We start from the raw sequence: 21,672 nt of genomic DNA, 5'->3' as shown, positions 1-21,672 counted from the left end.
CCCCGGCTGGCCCACCGCTACTGCCTCACCGCCATCGATCGGTAACAACTCGTAGGCCCGAGGCATGCCCCTCGAGGGAATCACCGCGGAAGACGTCGCCATCGGCCTTCTTCACCGGCTGGATTGCTCGTTTCGGGCGCCCCCCGCCGCGTAACCACCGACCAGGACGACCAGTTCGAGTCGCACCTTTTCAGGCTCCTCGGGCTGACCGTCGGTTTCGAACGCTTGAGGACCACCAGTTACCACCCCTGCGCCAATGGAATGATCGAGCGTTTCCACCGACAATTCAAGCAGCCATTATGTGCCACCCGGGACCTCAACTGGCTCGAGCGCATCCCAGCCGTCATCCTCGGTCTTTCGCGCCACCTTCAACCGGACATCCACGCTACACCAGCAGAGCTCGTCTACGGGAACCACTCCGTCTCCCAGGTGAATTTCTCGCTGCACAGCCATCCAGCACTACGACGTCAGATCCCACGACTTCGTCGCCCGGCTCCGACGCCCCCCATCCGCCGCCTTACGCCCGTCACCTGCAGCCCACCACTGCAAGCCTACACCTTTCGTCTTCAAGGAGCTAGCATCGTGCACGCACGCTTTCCTCCGCGACGACACCGTCCGCAGGCCTTTCCAGCCACCCTACACCGGACCCTACCCGGTCGTCCATCGCGACAACAAAAATTTCACTCTGCGCCTGAACGGGAACGACGTCCGCGTCTCGATTGACCGGCTCAAGCCCGCATACATCGCTGCGAACGAACCGGGCAGCGCCACTCTATCCACAGGCATACATCCACAGCCGCCGACGTCGCAGCCCGCTCCGGTCACGACACGCTCTGGACGTCTGGTACGCCTCCCAGATTTCTACAGGCGTTTCTTGCCACACGCTGCCGACTACCAGGCTCCCCTCCACGATGCTTTGGCCGGCCTACGAGGAAACCAACCCGTCACGTGGACACCGACGTTAGCGAGAACTTTCGAAGAAACAAAACATGCCACCAAGCTTGGTAGCTTGGGTTATATAGCCAGCAGTGGTGACGTAAGCCTCCGGAAGCGTGTTGTATCGTAAGCGTGTTTCAGCAGGTAGCTGTGTCACGCCGGGCTAATCAGTGACGAGACTGAGGCTGCGTAGGTCTGTGCGCAGTGGTCGCCACATCACCCCCCCGCGGTGGTGACCCGGACGTGATGTGCCTGGTGACTACGGACTACGGACACCGAACTGCAGGAACTTCTCAAGGGCACATCCTCACTTCAGCTGCAACAAGTCCCTATGTACCCCTGTCCGGCGGGTGCGGGCATGTGGCGGGAAGCAGGCCCTATGTACCCCTGTCCCATCGCCGTGGCCTTTTCAACCAGCTCCACAACCTCAGCCATCCCGGCATCCCGGCACCCGCTGCAGCAGCCGTGCCCGCACCCGCCGCAGCAGCCGTGCCCGCACCCGCCGCAGCAGCCGTGCCCGCACCCGCCGCAGCAGCCGTGGCCGCACCCGCCGCAGCAGCCGTGCCCGCAGCAGCCCTTTGCGCCCACTCCGGCAGACGAGCCCTTTGCGCCCGCTCCGGCAGACGAGCCCTCTGCGCCCGCTCCGGCGGACGAGCCCTCTGCGTCCGCTCCGGCGGACGAGCCCTCTGCGTCCGCTCCGGCGGACGAGCCCTCTGCGTCCGCTCCGGCAGACGAGCCCTCTGCGTCCGCTCCGGCAGACGAGCCCTCTGCGTCCGCTCCGGCAGACGAGCCCCCGGCACCGCCCGCTCCGGCAGACGAGCCCCCGGCACCGCCCGCGACGGCAGGCGAACCCGCAGCAGCAGACGAACCCGCACCATGGCCAGTCGGAACTGTTCCCCAGCCGATAACAACCGGCTACACATGTGGCGGGGACCACCCTCCCGCGCCCGTCAGCTGTGATGCGTCCAACGCACCATTGTTGGCGTTGCGTCGACCACTGCATTTGGACCACCCTCACCACCGGCAACACCAACGCATCCCTCTGCTTGGCTCGCTGCCGCGAGCCACGCGCAATCATCGTGGTCCTCGCCCGCTGCATGGTTCGCAGTGCCGTCCACCGGAACTGGTGGAACTCTTTACGCCTCCCGGACTTCTACAAGCCCTGAGGGCTCTCCACTCCGCGGGGGGGTGATGTGGCGACCACTGCGCACAGACCTACGCAGCCTCAGTCTCGTCACTGATTAGCCCGGCGTGACACAGCTACCTGCTGAAACACGCTTACGATACAACACGCTTCCGGAGGCTTACGTCACCACTGCTGGCTATATAACCCAAGCTACCAAGCTTGGTGGCATGTTTTGTTTCTCTAACCTTTCGAAGCGCAGCATCGGCATGCTTGCCCTGCTGCTGCTACTACGTTAATAAACATCGTTTCGTTTTATGTTGGGATCCGTCCTTCACCGACTCCGCATCCCACACTGCTTCTTCAAGTGTTTCTTGAATAATGCTCAGAGCTGTAGGCAGAATACTATTGTTTGCATAGTCTTATACTTCACTAACATTTTCTATCGAGCTGGAATGAATGGCTGTTGATGTTATAGCAGCAAATTGCTTTTTCTTTTCTCTCTGTCTTCATTTTTTAAAGTTCGCATTCTGGTTTTCATAATACATGTTCACCTTAGCACATTAATGTAAAAAAACAACGCCTTAGCTGTGTGTTGCAGGTCTAACTTTTCTGTCTGCTTCAGGGTCGCCGCGGTCTGGGTTCAATCTTTGTCTGGGCTTCTGGTAATGGCGGGCGATTCAATGACAACTGTAACTGTGATGGCTACACCAACTCTATCTACACGCTGTCCATCAGTAGTGCCACCCAGCATGGCTCCAAGCCTTGGTACCTCGAGATGTGCTCCTCTACTCTTGCTACTACTTACAGCAGTGGTTCACCAGGCAAGGATGCCAACGTGGTGAGTCAGACAGACTGCCAAGAATAGGGTAGCACGGTCATCATTGTTGAGCGGCCTTTAGCAATCTGCTTGCTGTGATGGCACTCACAATTGTCAGTATTAGTACAGTAACTGGAGCTTGTTTGAATTTATTTCAGTTACGCACTTTAAAATCAGCCACGGTAATAGGCTTAAACCAGTAGTTTAATCTTCCTTGCCTTGCACCTGTGCTGCTTCCACAGTGCACAGTGGTGTCACCTACCCTCACAAGTAGATAGGACAGGCATGAAAAGGCAAAAGCACTCGTCAGATTATCAAGTGACATGTATGTGATCATGTGCGTGGCAATGTAGCGCTAGCAAAGCTGTCTCTTCATTGATTGCTGATACCTGTATTTCAAGAAATTTGATGCTGTTAATGTACAATTTCTTAAGAACTTTTTGCCACAGTCCTTAATACCTTATCATGGCACTAAACAGGGCTTCTTTTTGGGACTGTGTGAAATCCTTGCGCACATTTGCACGTCAGCTCATTGCAGCTTTAGCATCAATCACACGCTGCATTGCACTAGCAAACACGTGTCACACCTTTAATAAAAGAGTGTTCACGACGTCTGTCCTAAAAGTTTGTGCGGTAAGTTAGAGTTATCCTTGCAGGCAAACTTATCAATGCAGCTTTTCACATGGAGATCCAAAGCATGGGAAAGATAGTGTGCACTGCATGTGACCAAATTTGTTTTTTTGCACTGAAAGTGTTGACCTATGTATGTGCACTGAGAACAGAATAAAACCTCCACTTCAACTCCAGAGGCATGTTGGATCTAACATCCCTCTGTAGTTTACATGGAAGTTTCATTCCATTTTCAGTGCACGTGCAACACTTCTCCATACTTTTCATGATAGTGTGTGGTTTGTTTTGTTTGTAATAAAATTCCATGATCGTGCAAGAACACCCTCTCATCTCGCCTTTCCCTGTAGCTTTTTCGTTCCCCAAAATGCAAACTGGTGTATGGTGTTGTAATTTCACAGATTTGACAACAATTAAAAAGGAAACAACATTGTTGCTGAAGTGCTTAACAGTTCTTCCAACTATCTTTCAAGCAGTGGATTAGGAAGTTCAACCACTTTATAATGGGGATTATTTTAGTGTGTAGGCACTGATGTATCTCAATGTTTGTAAAATGAAATTTAAAAAACTGTACTGCACAAACTCCTAGGGACAGAGCTCATAGGTGAAAGTTTGCTTAAAAGAATAAGTTCTTTAATGAACGGAAGCAGAATGCTTTATAATTCGAGAAAGCAAGTAGGTGACTTATTAATAATGAGACCAGCCCGCTTATTATGCGATTTCGGGTTATCCGGTCACCTAAGGTGCTGGCTTCAAACTTTCACCGTGCAAGTCCCTGCTTGTCACTTTGACACTACTATGAAATTGCTTGCCAACTTCATACATTTGTCTTGTCTTTAAACAACCCTCCCCTCTACTGATTATGAGAGTGCGCATATTTGCGATTCTTAAATGCATTTCCACACTGTACTGCCCCCATCTTGCAGCGTGTCTTTTCCACGTCGCACTTTACTAGCAGCAATATTCAGCATTGTACTAGTTAAAAAATAAGGCACCCTTCCGTTTTGAGCTCAGGCTAAGTTTCACTGCTTTATACCTTTTGCTGATTTGAGGGGTGGTTCTGTAACTTAATCAAAGCAGTGAGGATTCTAATAACACATAATATTTGCATGACTTCTTAATTATTATTTAACGTGTATTCGAAGAATCTCGTGGTTTTTAGGTAAATATTTGATTTGCTTAATTAATTGCTATGAACAAAAATATTCATGACAAGAAAATGTATTACACAAATGTTGAGACTAATTCACCAGTGCTTCCTGTGTAAAACATAATTAGTCCTACGTATGATAGTACTTTTTTCCCTGTATTAAAGCCCTCACCTTAAATTGTAAATCAGCATTAATTTTTTTAAAGTTTCTGAGATATGTTATTAATGATATTTAAACTGTGGCTTTCTGAGTGACCTAAAAGGAAGATGCATGGTGCTTAGAAAATACTGTAACTCGTTGCAACACTCTGTTTATATAAATTGATGTAATTAAACCATTTGTTTTTTTGTAAAGCACCTAAATTTAATTAATGACTGGTAGTTTTGTGTTGTATGTACTTTAATATAGAGATAGCTATATGAAATATATATGAAATATGCATGTACGAGTTTGCCCATATGCGAATCGTAGACCTCGTCTATCCATATGTGCAGACACTGATGTCATCTAATGTACTAATAATTTCTGTGCTCTGAGTTTGCACTTGACACACCTCTCTGGCCATCTTATGTTTGACAGAATAGCACAGGCAACTCTAACACTAACTTCTAACAGTGGACTCACAATCACCCACAATTCGCTTCAACAATACTTCACAATCACCGCGGCACCAATGCCCTTTGGTGCCTTTACAAAGCGAAGTAAGTTCCATTATATTCTGGGCTATAAAATGGACTGAAAGCATGCTTGTGGTGCTGGTGGTGCATCTGGGTTTGTATGCCGCACATTGGAAACAGTGGCAGTAGTTGGGGACTGTGTTGTCCTTTCTGGTATGTATCTACGGTTCTTGAATGTCACACAACAGATTTCGTGTACGGCATGTTCCTGTTCAAAGGAACACTGAAGAGAAATGCTAAAGGATTGCTGGATGCTGACATCTATTCAACCTAGAATGCTCTGTTGCCCATATGAAACAGTGTGACAATTATGTTATGTTGGAACTACAGCAGTCCCAGAGAGGGTAGGCTCGGGAGCATATGCAATTCTTCTGAAGTTGAAAATTGCCTTTAATAAACAGGGTCTCTAACAGAGTTCATAACGTAACACTTTATAATAAATGGCAAGTTCCTGTTTCACCCTCGCTTGGTAACCCCATAGTGCATTCCCTGCACAAAGTGAATGCGCAAAGCAAAAAACTATCAGCTTTGCTATTGATCAGCTGTTTCAAACAAATGTTTAAGAAATGGCTTTAGAGGAACTCTGCAATGGAGTTAACTGAATTAGCGTTTCTCTTTAGTGTTCCCTGAGCGAAAAAAAAGGTTTTTTATGAGTACTATATTTATTCAATGTTTTTTCATTTCGCTATATATATATATATATAATATGTATGCAGGGATGCAACAGTGCGCCAATTTGATACATTTCCTTATTTTTGCGCCAAGCTGAGCCAAAACCGTGAAGTTTGTTAAAATTGCGCCACGCTGCACCAAAATGCCCGACCAGCTTAAAATTTTCTCAGTTGCGCAAACTTGAGCGAGAAATGGAGGCCGCGTTGGTCATCTGCAGTGTGGGTATCGTCATACAATACAGACACACAGACCCTAACCCTAACCCCCCGCGAAAGAAAAGAAAAAAAAGTCAGTTTCACCGGAAGGACGAAGCAATGAATGCGATAGCAACAAATTGTAGTGCTATACGAAGTGAGACTGGCAGCAAACTCTTTTGTATCTGATCTCGCGTAACTCTACAAAACGTTGGTGTAAGAGAATACGGCGTTTCCAGGGAAAGATGCTCTTCCTGCACAGTGTGTTCGCATTGAGAGCGCAGCACGTAGCAAGATATACGAACCAGGGGCGTAGCCAGAAATCTTTTTCGCGGGGGGGGGGGTCGATCATACTTTATGTATTTTCATGCGTGCATTTGTATGTGTGCGTGTAATATACGCTGAAAAATCCCCCCCCCCTGGCTACGCCCCTGATACGAGCCACCTGCTGATGGCTGCCGAGATAGCGCGCGTGCCAGCGATTGCGACCGCGCCCTTAGAATCAAAGTTCAAAGTTGTTACTCGAGCGACAGCCCCCCCCCCCGCCCCCCTCTCGCGTCTTTTCATGCTCGTTCAAGACGGGCGGGGCGTTTCCTCTATGCTTCGATGGCAGGCTTCCCGAGCGGAGTGGTGTTATCGCATCTGCCCTCCGAGCGACGAGCGACGGAGATGGGCTGGCTCGCTAGATATCTGCTTCAGCCGCGTTCGTCGCACGCACTGGCGCGCTTTTACCCACGGTAGAACATACTATGCACAGGGATATGTTATCAGTTTGGACTTGATACGGGAGATGACGGCAAAAACTCGTCGAGAGTGTCCATATAGTTGCTATCACAATAGAAAAGGACAGTAGTTCTCAAATTTCCTGGTGCTTGTTTTATTGCGTGCAGAACGCTTTTTAAGCCACTTTTGCCGCAGTACACTGGTGTCCTGCGGAAAAGCATACTGAGATTTAGAAGGGGCTATTAGTACTAGCTGTCAGGGACACTGCACATTTTTTTCCTTAATTACTCATTCGTGCACGCGCCATGTAATTATGAGTACTAGTATGATCGCTGACGTCTAAAAAATTATTGGTAATCATTTGGAGCTGCTGTGTATGGCGTTTCTGCGGCCTTGAGAAACAATAGACAAAAGTGTATGGCAGTTTTCTTTTTTCGCTACCCCCACTTGCTCCTGCTTTACGAATCTCCCAAATTTCCAGGCTGCCAGGTTCGCACGTCCACATTAGCATTTCCAGTGCCTGTCGAATTATTTGACAAGTCCTGCAAATGCTAATGTGGACTTAGTCATTGTTCGCACTGTGAGGTGGCTCAACACACTGCTTTTATGAAATAGCAGTGTTCTCATGCATCTTGCACGAATTAGCTGATGCTGAATGGTTTTTACGTATTTTTATTTTCTTTTCTAAAAGTAAGCCTTCCATGTTATACTGCTCCAAATTTGGGATTTCGGGCTAAAATATTCAGGTTTTTTTTTGCAGTGAAAGCTGTTATGAGATCACAACAAGGGCCATTTTTGGCGCCGTAGTTGTCCGCCGCCGCCGCCACCGCCGGTGTCCGTAACAGCTATCGCACAAAATAAGAAAAATTTCCAGGATGGAACGGGGTTCGAACCTGGGCCCTTCTGCGTTGGAGCCCAGTGTTCTACGTCAGAGCCATCCCGGTGCTTGAAACTGCCTTGCAAAAAGGTCCTATACAGGCTTCATGCCGGGAAGGAACCACATTAACATGTGTAATGTAGCGTGGTAGAAGAGTAAAAAAGAACCAGGCGTCACACAATGCGATTTCTGTAACCAGACGTCACACAATGCGAATTGCGCAACGAGTGGGTTGTTGAATGCTTCCAACCCATTACAAAGGGCTGTGCCATAATTCTTCATCGTCATCAGCCAAAGCATCAACAAAGTGGACATAATGCATTACAGGTGTTTAGCGGGTACCACGGTTCTCCGCAGAATGACGAAAAATGGCATAGTGACTGCTTACCTACTTCACAAAAATTATCATGATTTATAGTGGGTTCCTCGCAAGTGCACTTCTATAAGGCCCCCATGATCCATTTCCTTGGGGTCTCAAAAAAGTTCTTTCCCTCTCTCTCTCTCTTTCTCACATTAACGTATGTTATATAGCATGGGAGAGTGAAATAACGACCGGGCGTCACAAAATGCGAATTATGAAACTAGTGCGTCGTTTAAAGCATCCAACCCATTACAAAGGGCTCAACTATAATTCTTCGTCATCAACCGTCGCATCAACGAAATGCACATAATGCCTTACAGATGTTAGCTCGCTTCTCCGCAGAATGACAAATAATGGCATAGTGGTTGCTTCCCTACTTCACCAAAATTATGATTTGTGGCGTAGTGGGTACGTTGCTAGTGTACTTGCCCCAAGAGAGTTTATAACGGGCTCTAGAAATGCCACTCTTCCAGCTTTCGCTGTGACTGTGCTGCGCTTTCTGCGCAGGCCTGGCGTTTTTTTTTTTTTGCAACCTGCTCCAAATGTGGATTTTTGTGCTCCAAAAGCAACATTTTGCTGCTCCAAAAATTGCTCCAAATCCTATTTCGGCTGTTGCACCCCTGTATATGTGTGTGTGTGTGTGTGCAAAGACAGGTTATGTGCAGTACTGTACTAGTGCACAGCATTCCTGAAAAAAAGTTCTACAGTTGTCATCAATAATAGATTAACTTAAAAGAAAACAGTAACACCTTATTTAAAAGAGCAAAGTAAGACAAAATACAGCCCTGAGTGTTGAGTTTGACTTATTTGACTTATTTTCTCATGCGCATTTGTGGAATCATCACATGTAGTAGCTGTGCTTATTCAGTATCAACTTCAAGGAACTAAAAGCACTTTCAAATACTGCCAGACCACTTTAAGCAGTAACACCACAGACAGGAGGTCTGCCCCCTTTAGCTTTCCCGTCAATGCCACAAAATGGCTGATACCTCACAGTCTGCCTCGCAGTCTGCCTTACTATCGTAGCTTTTAGACTTGTGTAGAGGGAAACTGAGAAACTGTGTGTAAACATAATTGAAAAGATAGACATCGTGAACTCTTTTTTCCTTAGGTGACAGTTGACATGGACCTCTCATTTCGGCATAAACCTAACACCGACACTTTGTGCACCCAAGCACATACGGGAACATCGGCATCAGCTCCATTGGCTGCTGGAATCTGTGCACTTGCCTTGGAAGCCAAGTAAGCCTTTCTTTTCAGCATTAACGTGAAGCACAGTCTTATCTTATAGCATGTTCTGATCTGTTATCAGACCCTTTGAGTGTAACATGTATTGCATATGTTCTGCCCCCATGCAGCCCAAAGCTCACCTGGCGCGACATGCAGCACCTCGTTGTGATGACATCTCGGCCCGAGCCACTTCTGGGAGAGGAGGGCTGGACAACAAATGGTGTTGGCCGCAGGGGTGAGTGTCACTACCTGCACTGTAGGCCTAGTGAGGTGTTTCCAATCTTTATTAGTTCTTTTTTTGTCACCTCATCTTTACATCTTTTTTACCTCATCTTTACAGTCAGCCACAAGTTTGGTTATGGCCTGATGGATGCGGATGCCATGACAGCTCTGGCGGAACAGTGGACCACCGCTCCTCCACAGCATGTTTGTCGGTCTGATACAGAAGATGCTGGATGGTATGTGCTTGATGCGTCTTGTAACAGTGTATCTGATCGAATTTTTTCACGAGTTTCATAATTCATACAAAGAATACAAAATGAAACCTTTTTATCTTGGAAAACACTTGGAGGTCTCTTGAGCTTCGCCTTCAGGAGTGTAATGCAATTGCATAATCGGGCCCCGTTCGCATTGTCTCCTCATTCACTTGTCACGCTTCACAACTGTACTGCAGTTACAATGGCAAAGTGCACACTACACGTCTGCAAGGTAGTATGTGCACCTACACAGCTGCACACTTTCTTGATACTGTGGTTGATTATGATGTTGAATTATGTTTGAGCAGATTGTAATTGGTCAGCCTTTAGACCATCCACTCGTCATCAAATTCACATGGTGTGACGCATAGTGCTGTTCGGCACCTCTGCCATGTAATACTACATTTCTTAATGCAACTTCTCGCACTACATGTTGCCTGTATAAAAACATGCGTATCGCCGCAGTCCGGCTCCCACCGCGAACAATAGATGACGTCACTGCCACGTGACTTAATGCTATGACATCTGCTTGCTGTTTTTTCCCTAAGTAAGTTTTGAATTTTCCCCAGTTTTCTCCGTGTCTCCACGGAGTGCCTAGTATGTCACGCACTTGATGAAGTTCCTCCCTAGTGCCATTTTCACCTCGCCGCAGTTATGGAGGTGCTATCGCGCAGTGTCATTGACGTGTCTCCATGCCGTGCCTAGGATTACAATGCCGCAAGAAAACCTACAAATACGCAGCTGTGTTCGTTCTTGATCACTCCGCGTCGGAATGCCGCAGGTTGACAGTGATCGAGCTGTCACTGGCGATAAAAGCCGTCGCGTGATTTTGTAGTAGGCTGTGGCTAGGGTTACGTCTAGATGTAACTGTAGTCACCGCTATCGTCACTGATTAAAGTCCCTAGGGAAAAATCTAGGGACTTTTGGTTTTCCACAAACGTGAGTACATTATTTTCCTGTTGCTCAGTGAAGGCCCTCTGTGCCCGAAGGGCGCGGAAAACTAATCATGGCTTCGCCCTCGCTTCGCAAGTGCGGCCATTGAGCGCTAGCGAAATGGCCGGTTGGCAGGGTCTCCTTCACGCGCTACTGGCCGCTGTCGTGGCCACGCGCTGTATAGCCCGCGCGCCTGCCGCGCCCGTCCGTGCCAGCGTCCGTGGTGTGCCCGTGTCACTGGGGCGCACGTAACCCACGAGCCGCTTCGCGCTTCTCAGTCTGGTAACAGACTAATACAACACCAAACAATACCCTGCCAGAAAAAAAAAAAGAAAAAAAAAAGACGAGACAGCAGCGAGGTTCAAACCAACGTCCTCGCAGTTTCGAGCACGACACGTTAACCGCTGCGCCACTAGGGCCAGTCAGTTTGGTAGGTTTAACGGGCTGCATTTGTATTGTCACGCTGGACGTAACTTTAAGACTCGTTATTCTTGCGTCCAGACGTAACTGCAACGGCTCCTATCGTTACGTCTAGACGTAACGCTAGACACTGCCTTGACAGTAAAGGCTGGGGACAAGGCCGAGGAATCGTGGGATAAGTTCCCTAGCTACAGTAGTACCTGCCTAGGGGCAGGGAGTACCTCCCTAAGTTCACGTCATATCCAGTTTCGAGCCAAACCGGGGAGAGCCAGACTCCGGCGATATGCTTTTGTGTAAAAGGCTTTTTTCCAGAGCAGTTTCAGGCACAGGCCTGGGTTCAATTGAGGCTCGAATCGTTAATTTTTATTGTTTGCATTGATTGCAAGTTTTCGCTCATATACAACAACCATGACACCAGCACTGGAATTTCTGCAACGTGGGCTCTAACGCTATCATGTTAAAGTGATTCTTTGTGTCTGTGTGTACACAGGCATGCACGCGTGTGTATGGGGAGGCAGGTTGATTTTGAGAATGTGACCAAAAAACATGCAGTATTTTCGGTCCTGTAAAAGTTAAGAACTTTTAGGCATTGAAACACCTTTCCTAAGAACTTGTCTAGCACCATAGAATCTGTAACTTAGGTGTTTCCTTCTGCAAATTTTCTCGAGATGTTATTAATTGCGAGGTTATTACAGGCTGAAAATTTTCCTTTTATGTTTTTTTTTTTCCATTACTCCAAATTCTCACCATACTCAAGGTGTTGGGCTGGCTAAGAGTGTCACTTTACTGCACTTCACTATTTTTGTACGACTCAGCAATGGCAGTGTTCACCTGTGTTGCTTAGCATGCTTTTAGCTTAGCATGTTCTTAGCTGCTTAGCATGTGTTGCTAACATGTTCACTCTTAAGCTGCAGCCGCCACAGTTTTAATCCGTAGTGCTAATGTTGTTGCATGTTTATAAGTCGTATTGAACTGAAAGAACTGATCCAACTTGGATGGACTCTTCACTTGATTCTTGTTGATTCCATCACCTAGGACAATTCCAAACCGTCAAGGAGAAAGGCTGGAGGTGCAGATGAACGCAAGTGGCTGCTGGGGTCGGCGCGATTCGGTGCGCTTTTTGGAGCACGTCCAAGTGGTGTTGTCGCTTCAGTTCCTGCCCCGTGGAAACCTTCGCATCACTCTCGTCTCTCCACTTGGCACCCACTCTCATGTCCTGCTTCCTCGGTCTTACGATTCCAAGGTTAGCACCAGCGCTTTCCTTCCTCACTTCGGTGAAGTGTATCATCTAGACCAATGTACAAAAGGAATACAAAAAAAACCGATAAGGCAAAGTGAGTACGTGCCTCTTAAATGTGAAAATTTACTTAATTTCCTATTAGCAACAAGCAGTTGCTGCACTCTTTGGGTGTTGGACGCGCTGGCTAAACTTAACTCGAGTGATTCAACAAGACCCTTGCTTTTCTGTAACTATGTCACAAAACAGAAAGCAGAAATGTAATGTGATGAAATGTGACATCGCAATTTCAAATTGCAATATATATTTAACATTTTATAGCTGTATGTCAGAACTTTTTCTATATACTGTTACTTTTGTTGGAGGTCAGATGTTCTCCAATTTAAATAAAAGAAAAAAACTAAACCTAAATTCTTTATTCAGTTCGATCCTTAGGCTTCCAGCTTAAAGCGTCAGTACCTTTGGTTAGGACAACATGAATGAGAAAAAGGCATCAATTTTCATCTCTTATGCCATTTGCAAATGGCACAGATATTTACTCATTGCACTCTGTTTACAATGGCAGCATGATGTAGGAACACTATGCAAGGTGGGCTGGTGGGTCACTGGTCTGTGATGTTATGTGACCACCAGCAGCAATTGATTGTGACATGACTAGGCTTATGCGAATAGTAAATTTTAGGTCCGAAGCGAATAGTGATTAGGTCGAAGCAAATTTCGAAGTGAATTCGAATAGTTTATGTCACATATAAAGAAAAATGAGCATATTTGTCATGACCCAACTAACCAGCGCAATATTTTTAAAGTTGAAACAAGGCATACGCATATGTCATTCTTTTTGGTTCAAAGGCAAGTGGAAGCAACTTTGAGTAGTAGTAGGATTTGACTTTCGGTAGAATGCAAGTGATAACCTGTAAAATATTTTATGTTTTAAAATTTACTATACTTATAACATATAAGCCGGTATAACAAGCTTTTAAACTTAAAAAATCATGAATCGATGTGAGGGTAATACAGTAAAACCTCATTCATTCTAACTCGGTTATTTCGAAATCCCGCATAATTAGAAGGATTTCTGTGGCCCCGTATTTTGCAATGTAAATTTGAGTGGATAATTTGTAGTGGCGGTCAGTACCAGCCCGGTTAATTCAAAAACTTTTGGTGCCATGTGCCAATTCCCGATCCCGACCTAGCTGCAAATCCGCAGAAACGATGGCCCTTGGGAGCCACAAGGCAATGCAATGTAGCGATACTAATGGGTGATAAGTGAAGCATCTCAGCCTCGCTGCTGCCAGTGCAAAAAAAAAAACAAAACAAAAGGCGGTCTCGTGGTCAGCTGAAATGTGCGCCTGCGCAAAAGAAGACATGCTTCACTGCAACACAGCAGTGACACGTGGTCAGCATGACGCATGCTTCTCTCAACGTCAGCGTGTCATGATTTACCTATTCTTTCTGGGAAAATAGAGAAATTAATAAAGGGCGGTCTGACGGAATTCGCGATGTATGTGAACCTCCGATTGGCGGTTGTTCCGGCAATTTGCGCACTTGCACTGGCTGGCGGAGTACTTGCCTGCAACGCCTACATCGAAAACTCAGTTCGAAAACTTCAATGATCATCTTTTCCACCCAGAACACATCGCGAATTCCGTCACACTGGTCATTATTAAATTATTTATTTTAACAGAAAGAATGGGCGAATGGTCGCATCATGACGCGCTGACGCTGCGAGGAGCAGGTGACACGCTGCCCGCGTGTCACCACTGTGCTGCAGCGAAGCATGTTTTTTTTTTTCCGCAGGCGCGCATTTCAGTTGACCACAAGGCCGCTTTTTTTTTTCCTATTTCTTTTCTTTTTCTTTCTTGCGCTGGCAGCAGTGAGGGCCCGCCATTTCCCCGGTTTAGTGGCAAAATTGGGGCCAGGTATTGCTAGAAAACATAACTTTTGTAGTCGCAAACTAGCAGGCACAACATATGACCACCTCTGATTACTTCCAGTAATTCAAAGCTCCTTCCATACCGCTTTTTGTATGTTTGGTTAATTCGAAAACCCGCTTAATTAGATCTTTCACAGTCCCAGTGACTTTGAATTAACGAGGTTTTACTGTATGTTCATTTAACCTTGAAGTGGGGCCTCGTGGCAGTGCGGATTTCTCCTGGAAAGTTGTATTCATGGTGTAGCGCACCTCCACTGCAGTGAAACCACCTTTACAGGGGGTTACATGCGGTTTATCTATGTCTATTCGTTCATTTCGAATACTTCGAAATTTCCTAGAATTTAAATTTGTTTCGAAGCGAATTCGAATACTGTAATATTCGTTCAAATATTCGAAGTGTTCGAATATTTGCACAAGCCTAGACATGACCTATGTTCCACAAGCACATGCATATTGTGTATTTCTTTAGGGATGGGAAATCTCGTGCGCAAAAACGAGACTATTCACCAGAACGAGAGAGACAGGACGGAAGCGCCCGTCCTGTCTCTCTTGTTCTGGTGAATCGTCTTGTTTTCGCTCACAAAATTTCCCATCAGCTATGCACCATCTCGCTGAATTTCAAGTTTTGTTAAACTTCTTTAGGGAGTAGGAAGGAAATGCTGTGGATGTCGTAACTGTCTAGTGTATGTATAGGTACCTGTGCTGTCCTCCATCTGAGGGGGTTAGGTGCAAGAAAAGAAAAAAGCTTAGAGTTGCTGTTTTAGACTGGTTATGTTAAAGAATGTTGTAATTACCTCATACCGGACGAGTTGAGGCCTTATATGTTTGTTACTGCGTTCTCAGCAGCCCATTGCAGTAAAACGAAAAAATTTTTTAGTTATAATAACATTTGAAATTTGTGCAGATGCATTCCTACGAAGTGCCCTGATGAGTATTTTTAGGAATGTGTCTTCTCTTTCTCATATTTTGAGCCTCAAGATTAGAAAGTAATGTTCTTTCATGTCTTTCTTTTCCTTTTTATTTTATTGGTCCCATCCCCTTCCCTGAAGGAAGCAAGTATTGCTGCCCTTCTGTCCGTTGGCAGTCACGAGCCAACAGGAATCTTTCGTGCACCCCCCCACCCACCTCTTGACATGTGTGCGAGTGTATGTCACTCATTTTCATGCAGGAGGACACGTTCAACAACTGGCCCTTTATGTCGGTGCACTTCTGGGGCGAACCGGCACCTGGCACGTGGCGCCTCATCATCACCAGCGACGGGCCACGCCGCTCGTTGTTCCCCGGCAAGCTGAAGCACTGGTATCTGATCTTCTACGGCACTGACACAGACCCCATCAAGTTGCGTCCACGACCGCACAGCTCATACATCATCAGAGACACGGGGGCAGCGCAGGCAAGCGGCAGTCGCCTGGCACGCAACCCATGTGACGTCGGAGAACAGGTACGCTGCCAATTTTCATTATTGACAAGTCATCTCTCGACCCATCACCAGGCCTCATTGTAAATATTGGTTATACACTGATGGATGCTGGAAGGTTTCATCTGTGTTGTGCTTCACTGCAGCAGTTCTTCAAACTGATCTTTTTATTGAAAAAGATAGGAGAAATTGAACTGGCTCTGGTACCATGCTAGCAGAAAGCAAGTGCCCCTGTCGGAAGTTGTTGCTTAGTCTAGTACCTGCAAGTGGCATTCCTTCTTTGCCTTCTAACATGTGGAGCCTTCTTTTTCTTCTCTTTTCATATTTTGCTTTGCAGTGCATTTCCATCACGCATTCCGCATTGGATGATCACTGAAATTCACCTGCCATGGCTGACGACATTGCATGCACTGTGCCTTATGTAGAGGCGTTTGTGGTTATTACAGCTCATAGCATGTGTAGCTGAGAAGAAAAGCACTGCAGCCTCCAGCTTGAAATTTTAACTGTTTTCATTTTATACTCCGGACACAACCAACACCGTGTGATCTATGTGCCTTTTGCACTACTGCAGTGCCCAAACCTCATTAAAGTTTCTCTAATTAAGCTTAACAAAGTTCATGATGCCAGAGTAAGAATAGTATGTGTTATAGCTGACACACTTTGTCCACATCCATGATGATGTTGTTCCCATTTTTCGTTGCTGGATGCACTCATAGTAGATTTCCCATCGTATACCGGGAGTTAAGGTTTCTTTCTGCGAATTCAAAAATAGATTTTGACAGGCTCGCATAGTTTTCCACATGTCGGTGAAAACAACAATGCAAACTCGTGCAGGCCCAGTCTTTGCGGTAACATCAATACAGAAATCTGAATCTATCTTAAACTGCGATTTGTGGGACTGCCGCCTCCTCAACAACCTTAATCTTTTCCAATGCCCAGTTGATATATTTGAACATTGTGAGAAAAGAAAAGTGACATTGTGAAACTTGCAAGGCACTTGTGCTAAGCATTCTCTCTGGCCATCACGATTTCTTGTTTAGTTGCACTAGACATTGTGAGTACTAAATATAACAAGGGAGAAGTAGTTAGGGTGTGAAAATGGGAAACATCTTGTAATTCACCAATGTGCTCACATGATGCTTTCACAATATCTTCGCGTCCCATTTCAAATAGGGTGGCTGTGTGGACACATGCCCTGAGGGAAAATTTATGAGCCGGGAAAGCTTCGCATGCGAGAACTGCTACGACAGCTGCGCAACATGCTATGGCCCATCTGAGAGCAACTGCCTGTCCTGCCCCCCAGGAAGGCACCTGACACCGGAGGGTTCCTGCTGGCACGAGTGCCCCGATGGAACGTATGCAGGTGGGGAATTGACAGTTCTGACATGGCTTCTAAAAGCCACGGAGGATTGGTTTGCCATTTTCAGTAACAGTCGAAACCACTTATAACAATATTTAAGTGCCTCAAAAATTCCCTTGTTATAACCGATAATTGTTATAAATGGGTCGCATGAAAAAAAGGCAAAATACAGTCAATTGCCAATTTTTCGGAATGCTTGAAAATTCGGATGCTTTCACGACGCTGTCACAAGGACATCAATGTAGACGTGAAATTAGACGCGAAACTTTAGTGCTTAGACTTCTAAGTCCACATTAGAAAACCCCAGCTGGCCAAAATGACCTAATGTTGAGTCCCTCTCCCTCACAATGGCATACTTGTTAATCATGTCATGGTGTTCGCATATGAAACCCCAGATTTCTTTGTGTTTTTTTTTAATTCGAGCATCATCTCAGGCACTGTGAAAAATTGTGTCCCGACATGTTACACTGCTAGTTGCTACGTTAACATTCAAAGTTCAAAAATGCCTTGGCACATAATAAAACATCATCTCATACTTATAGCTGTTGAGTTACAGAGGTGCCAAAAATCGTAACTCAAAACCGAAGCAGTTCACCTTTACACGCAACAGATAATAGCAAAGAAGCTTACTGCCACTTGTGTGTAAAATATTTTATGCAAACAGTCTAGTTAAAGAATGTTCCGCTTTTTGCATATCCACGCCACCTCGAAATGTGGGTGCACTCTACATAATTTTGATTAGCCTGTCTGTGTGTCAAGGGCTGTACATAAGGATATGTTGTACTACATACAAAACAAGCATGGACTTTCCTACTTATGTTGTACAATACAACAGGAGAACCTTGTGTCATCTATTTTTCTATTTAGGTTGGGGGAGTTTAGACATTGTTTGCCTTTAGAAAAATCAATGACTTGCTAGTCGGTAATTGTTCTTGAACACCTTACATATAGCACTGTGGTGTGTTCTAATTTCCTATTGTGTCGTGTCTTTTTTGCATTGCTTGCCTTTCCTTTTTTCTTTTTTTTTTCTGTCTGTTTACAGTCGCCGCCTATTCTGGCTTCTCACATGAGACACTAAAGAGAAACACTACATTAGCCTCTACTGATGAAGTACTTCTTCTGTCCTCAATATGTTTGCTAATTTTGGTGTAATGAGTTGATTATTTGACGAGGAGATGGCTGTCATAGTTTTGTGTTATTAATTTTGCGCCAGACCCCCAGCATCTGTACATCAATGTTACGACATGCAGTTCAGTATAATCAACTGTATATATTTAAGCTTTCGTGGCTCAGTAAAAAGCCTCAAAGCTTGATAAGTTCAGTTTTACTTTCGACTCCCTCATTAATACAATGCAGTCCATGTTAACCAACAAAAAAATTAGCTAGGCCTGAGCATACGCCATCAAAATTCACGACGTCACGGCGAGCTGGTGCAGGAACCTCAGCGTACAGTTCCCACCTTTCCTTTTGTTCCTGCACATTTTACAACTTCTAAAGCCTCACCTTGTAACAAGAATGTCTTTTTTTAGTATACAGTAAAACGGAGATATACTAATACATCTATGACTAATTTTCACCTTCAGTGTCCTTTTGAACTCCTCGGAGATTGGTGAAAGTGCCTTGAAACCTATGCTTTCATCTTTCTTTTTCAGACTCTGATCTGCGACAGTGTGCAGAGTGTGACTTGAGCTGTTCAAAGTGTGTGAACTCATCATCAAACTGCACGGAATGCCAGAAAAATTACTTCAGATTGGGGAACACGTGTGTGGGCTCTTGTCCGGACGGAACATACTCGTCCCCTAGAGAGAGAATGTAAGCATATGTCAGTTATTGCGAGCGGAAAATTTTAATGCAGTTCTCATTCTTTGCCTCCTGCTTCAGGCATTTTGATTCTGTATATCTTGCCTCTTACGCCGACCAAGCGACTTAAGTCGTCTACTAGCTTGGGCCACTGAGGTGTGCACTCATGTTTGTTATGCTGTCATGATCATTCTGTCTTCGTCAGTGCAGCTTCGTCATTTGACTTTTGTATCGCCACAAATGTCATTCCATTGTCATTATGCTGTCATGATACATTGACGTCATTTTACAAACATGATCCCATTGTCATGCTTGCCACACTGCTTTTGTCATTCTATTGGCACTAGTCCTTGTTTGTCATTGCATTGTAATCACAGTCCCATGATTCTATCAAGATTATGCCGTCACCGTCACTGTGTTGGCATCATGCAATCACGGCACAGCAGTGGAAGCTTCAGAATGAAGAATGAGTAGAGATTCTAATAATGTTTTTAAAGAATTGTGATGTGTTGCTACATTGCTTGATTGCAAATCATGATAATATCGACATTCATTGAGAGATGCATTTAAGTTTTTGTGTAAAGCTTGTGCTAAGTGAGTCATGGTTGTTATTCTGTGGTGCATACAGTTCTCAGAAATGTCAAAAACATCTGAAACTGTGTCTTATGCATAAGATTTTTGTATTGAGTGAAGGTGTCACTTATTGTCATCATTAGCATCACATTACCATGTTGCTATGGTAACAGTGATGACATTGCCTTTGAGGGTCGGCTATTGCGAATACGTTTTTTTATCCAGTTGCACTGCATTGGCAATACTCAAGCCAATTTTCTTCAAAAACTATGTGCAATAGAAAAAAGTAAATAGGATAAGCATTTATTTTGGGCCCTGTTGTCACTTGTATATTTTACTACGGCAGGCTGAAAATAGGCGTTTTTAGCGGGAAGTAATGTGTCTTCAATGCATTCACTGCACCTTAGCACCATCAAGACAGATGTCGCTACCATAGGGCTCACTACTGGAGTTAACTTTTGGGCAGGTGCATTTATTCTGACCAGTCAAGTTATAGGGTGAGGCTCAGTTTCAGAAACAAAATAATAAACATTAATGCCCATGTTGATTTGTGGGTGCCATCCAGGGCCCCCCATTTTAATCTAATTAACAAAAAAATATGAATTGAAAAAACTTTTTTTAATGTTGTCATTCTGCATTTTTTGTGCATGCACTGCTGCTGGTCATTTAGTATCATTTTCCATTAATACGCAATGCTAGAACCAACAAATTGTTTTTATGGGTATGGGAACATTGGCAGCCTATTAGATAAAGCTGCTGACCAAGCACTAAGGTTAACTTGACAATGTAGTATACCCCATTTTCCGGCATATAACCCACGCAAGAGATACAGAAATTTCAGAGCTAAAGTCGGGGTGCCAGTTAAACGTAAATTTCGGTGTGCAAGGCATTTTGTTGCGTGGCAAGGCTTTACGGCAATGCAATAAAGATGGCTTCTTGGAAATGCAAGGAAGGCGGTGGTGACAGCGACGGCTGAAAATGGACAGGCTGCGTAGGACCGGGGACTGACACTAGCAACAGAAACCGAGTGAACATGAGTGTTTAAAATCTTCGAGCATAGTCAATAGGGACATCTCTAATAAGATGTAAAATTAATCTGCCTGATTGAAATGTGTGGGTAATATGTGGGGATCTTTTTTTATTTAACCACAGATCGTATTTGGGGATGCGGTTTTTATGCAAGGGTGGGTTATAAGCGAGGAAACACAGTAAACATAGTCCAAGCAGTAATATCATACTAAGTAGCACAACGAAACAGTGCAACAAAAAGGAAAAGACGAACACAGGTGCAAATTATGTGCCTGTGTTCACCTTTTCCTTTTAGTTGTGCTGTTTCGTTGCACTACTTACAATGCTATTAATGTCCAAACACCAACTCGTCAAACACTCAACTCTTTTACAGTTCAAGCAGGGATGTTACAGTTGACTTGTGGTTATTTGTTTCAGATGTCGTCGTTGCCATGACACGTGTCGCTCATGCCTTGGCCCGTTGCCTCAGGATTGTGTCACATGCCCTGATGGGCTCTGGTCTCACAATAAGCAGTGCTTTACACACTGCCCTCCCAAATACTACGGCGGCCCGGATGGATTTTGCCGCAGGTTTGTAGGCCCTTTTGAATATGCTTCATTGGTAGCAGTATTGCTTGAGAGCTGGAGCATTTACCTAATAGGCTTCTTTAAATGTCAAAGCATTTCTTTGGCTATGTGATCCCGCTTTAGTTTGTCTATGTGACCTCGATGCAGTGATTGCGCATGGAGAGTGCAACAGTTGTGGAGGGGCATGGAATATGTGCAACATTAGAGTGTCTTAAATACTGGATTCAACACAGGACAACAGGACAGAGAAAGAACTCTGATGCACTGGACAAACGCTGTGTCTCAGTGTTCTTTTTTTGTCCTGTGTTGAATCCATGCTATCCAGTGTTTAAGATTATGAACCAACAAGCCCAGCAACGAATTTTGTTAAGCATTAGAGTGGTAAAGCACTGCACTGTTGTGCCACAACAATATCAACACGCATGTGCAACTTGCGCATGTACGGTTTACGAGGTCTCCAGAGATGCGCAGTGCATTTTACTCTCGAAGACAAAAAGGGCAAACTGGTATGCTCCTCTCAATTGGCTGCAATGGAA

At 45.3% G+C, this 21,672-nt stretch overlaps 2 protein-coding genes across 3 annotated transcripts in view; both read left to right on the top strand.

Moving 5' to 3' along the window:
• The window catches only part of LOC119386126 (galactose-3-O-sulfotransferase 3-like), a 5,347-nt gene extending 2,681 nt beyond the window's left edge, over positions 1-2,666 (top strand). The window contains exon 3 of the mRNA XM_037653470.1: positions 2,661-2,666. Coding sequence (XP_037509398.1) covers positions 2,661-2,666 — 6 coding nt within the window. The remainder of the gene's footprint in view (positions 1-2,660) is intronic.
• A 22-nt stretch (positions 2,667-2,688) lies between these two features.
• LOC119387718 (proprotein convertase subtilisin/kexin type 5) overlaps positions 2,689-21,672 on the top strand; it is a 41,726-nt gene continuing 22,742 nt past the window's right edge. For both annotated transcript variants that reach the window (XM_037655196.2, XM_049413623.1), the window contains exons 1-9: positions 2,689-2,900; positions 9,273-9,403; positions 9,520-9,626; positions 9,732-9,849; positions 12,256-12,463; positions 15,559-15,831; positions 16,981-17,170; positions 18,820-18,979; positions 20,987-21,139. In XM_037655196.2, coding sequence (XP_037511124.1) covers positions 2,838-2,900; positions 9,273-9,403; positions 9,520-9,626; positions 9,732-9,849; positions 12,256-12,463; positions 15,559-15,831; positions 16,981-17,170; positions 18,820-18,979; positions 20,987-21,139 — 1,403 coding nt within the window. In that variant the 5' untranslated portion in view covers positions 2,689-2,837. The remainder of the gene's footprint in view (positions 2,901-9,272; positions 9,404-9,519; positions 9,627-9,731; positions 9,850-12,255; positions 12,464-15,558; positions 15,832-16,980; positions 17,171-18,819; positions 18,980-20,986; positions 21,140-21,672) is intronic.

Source organism: Rhipicephalus sanguineus, chromosome 3 (genome assembly GCF_013339695.2).
Source record: "Rhipicephalus sanguineus isolate Rsan-2018 chromosome 3, BIME_Rsan_1.4, whole genome shotgun sequence".
In the NCBI taxonomy this organism is placed as follows: Eukaryota; Metazoa; Arthropoda; class Arachnida; order Ixodida; family Ixodidae; genus Rhipicephalus; species Rhipicephalus sanguineus.
The sequence above is the reverse complement of the archived record's forward strand: the minus strand, read 5'-3'. Positions and strand labels throughout refer to the sequence as shown.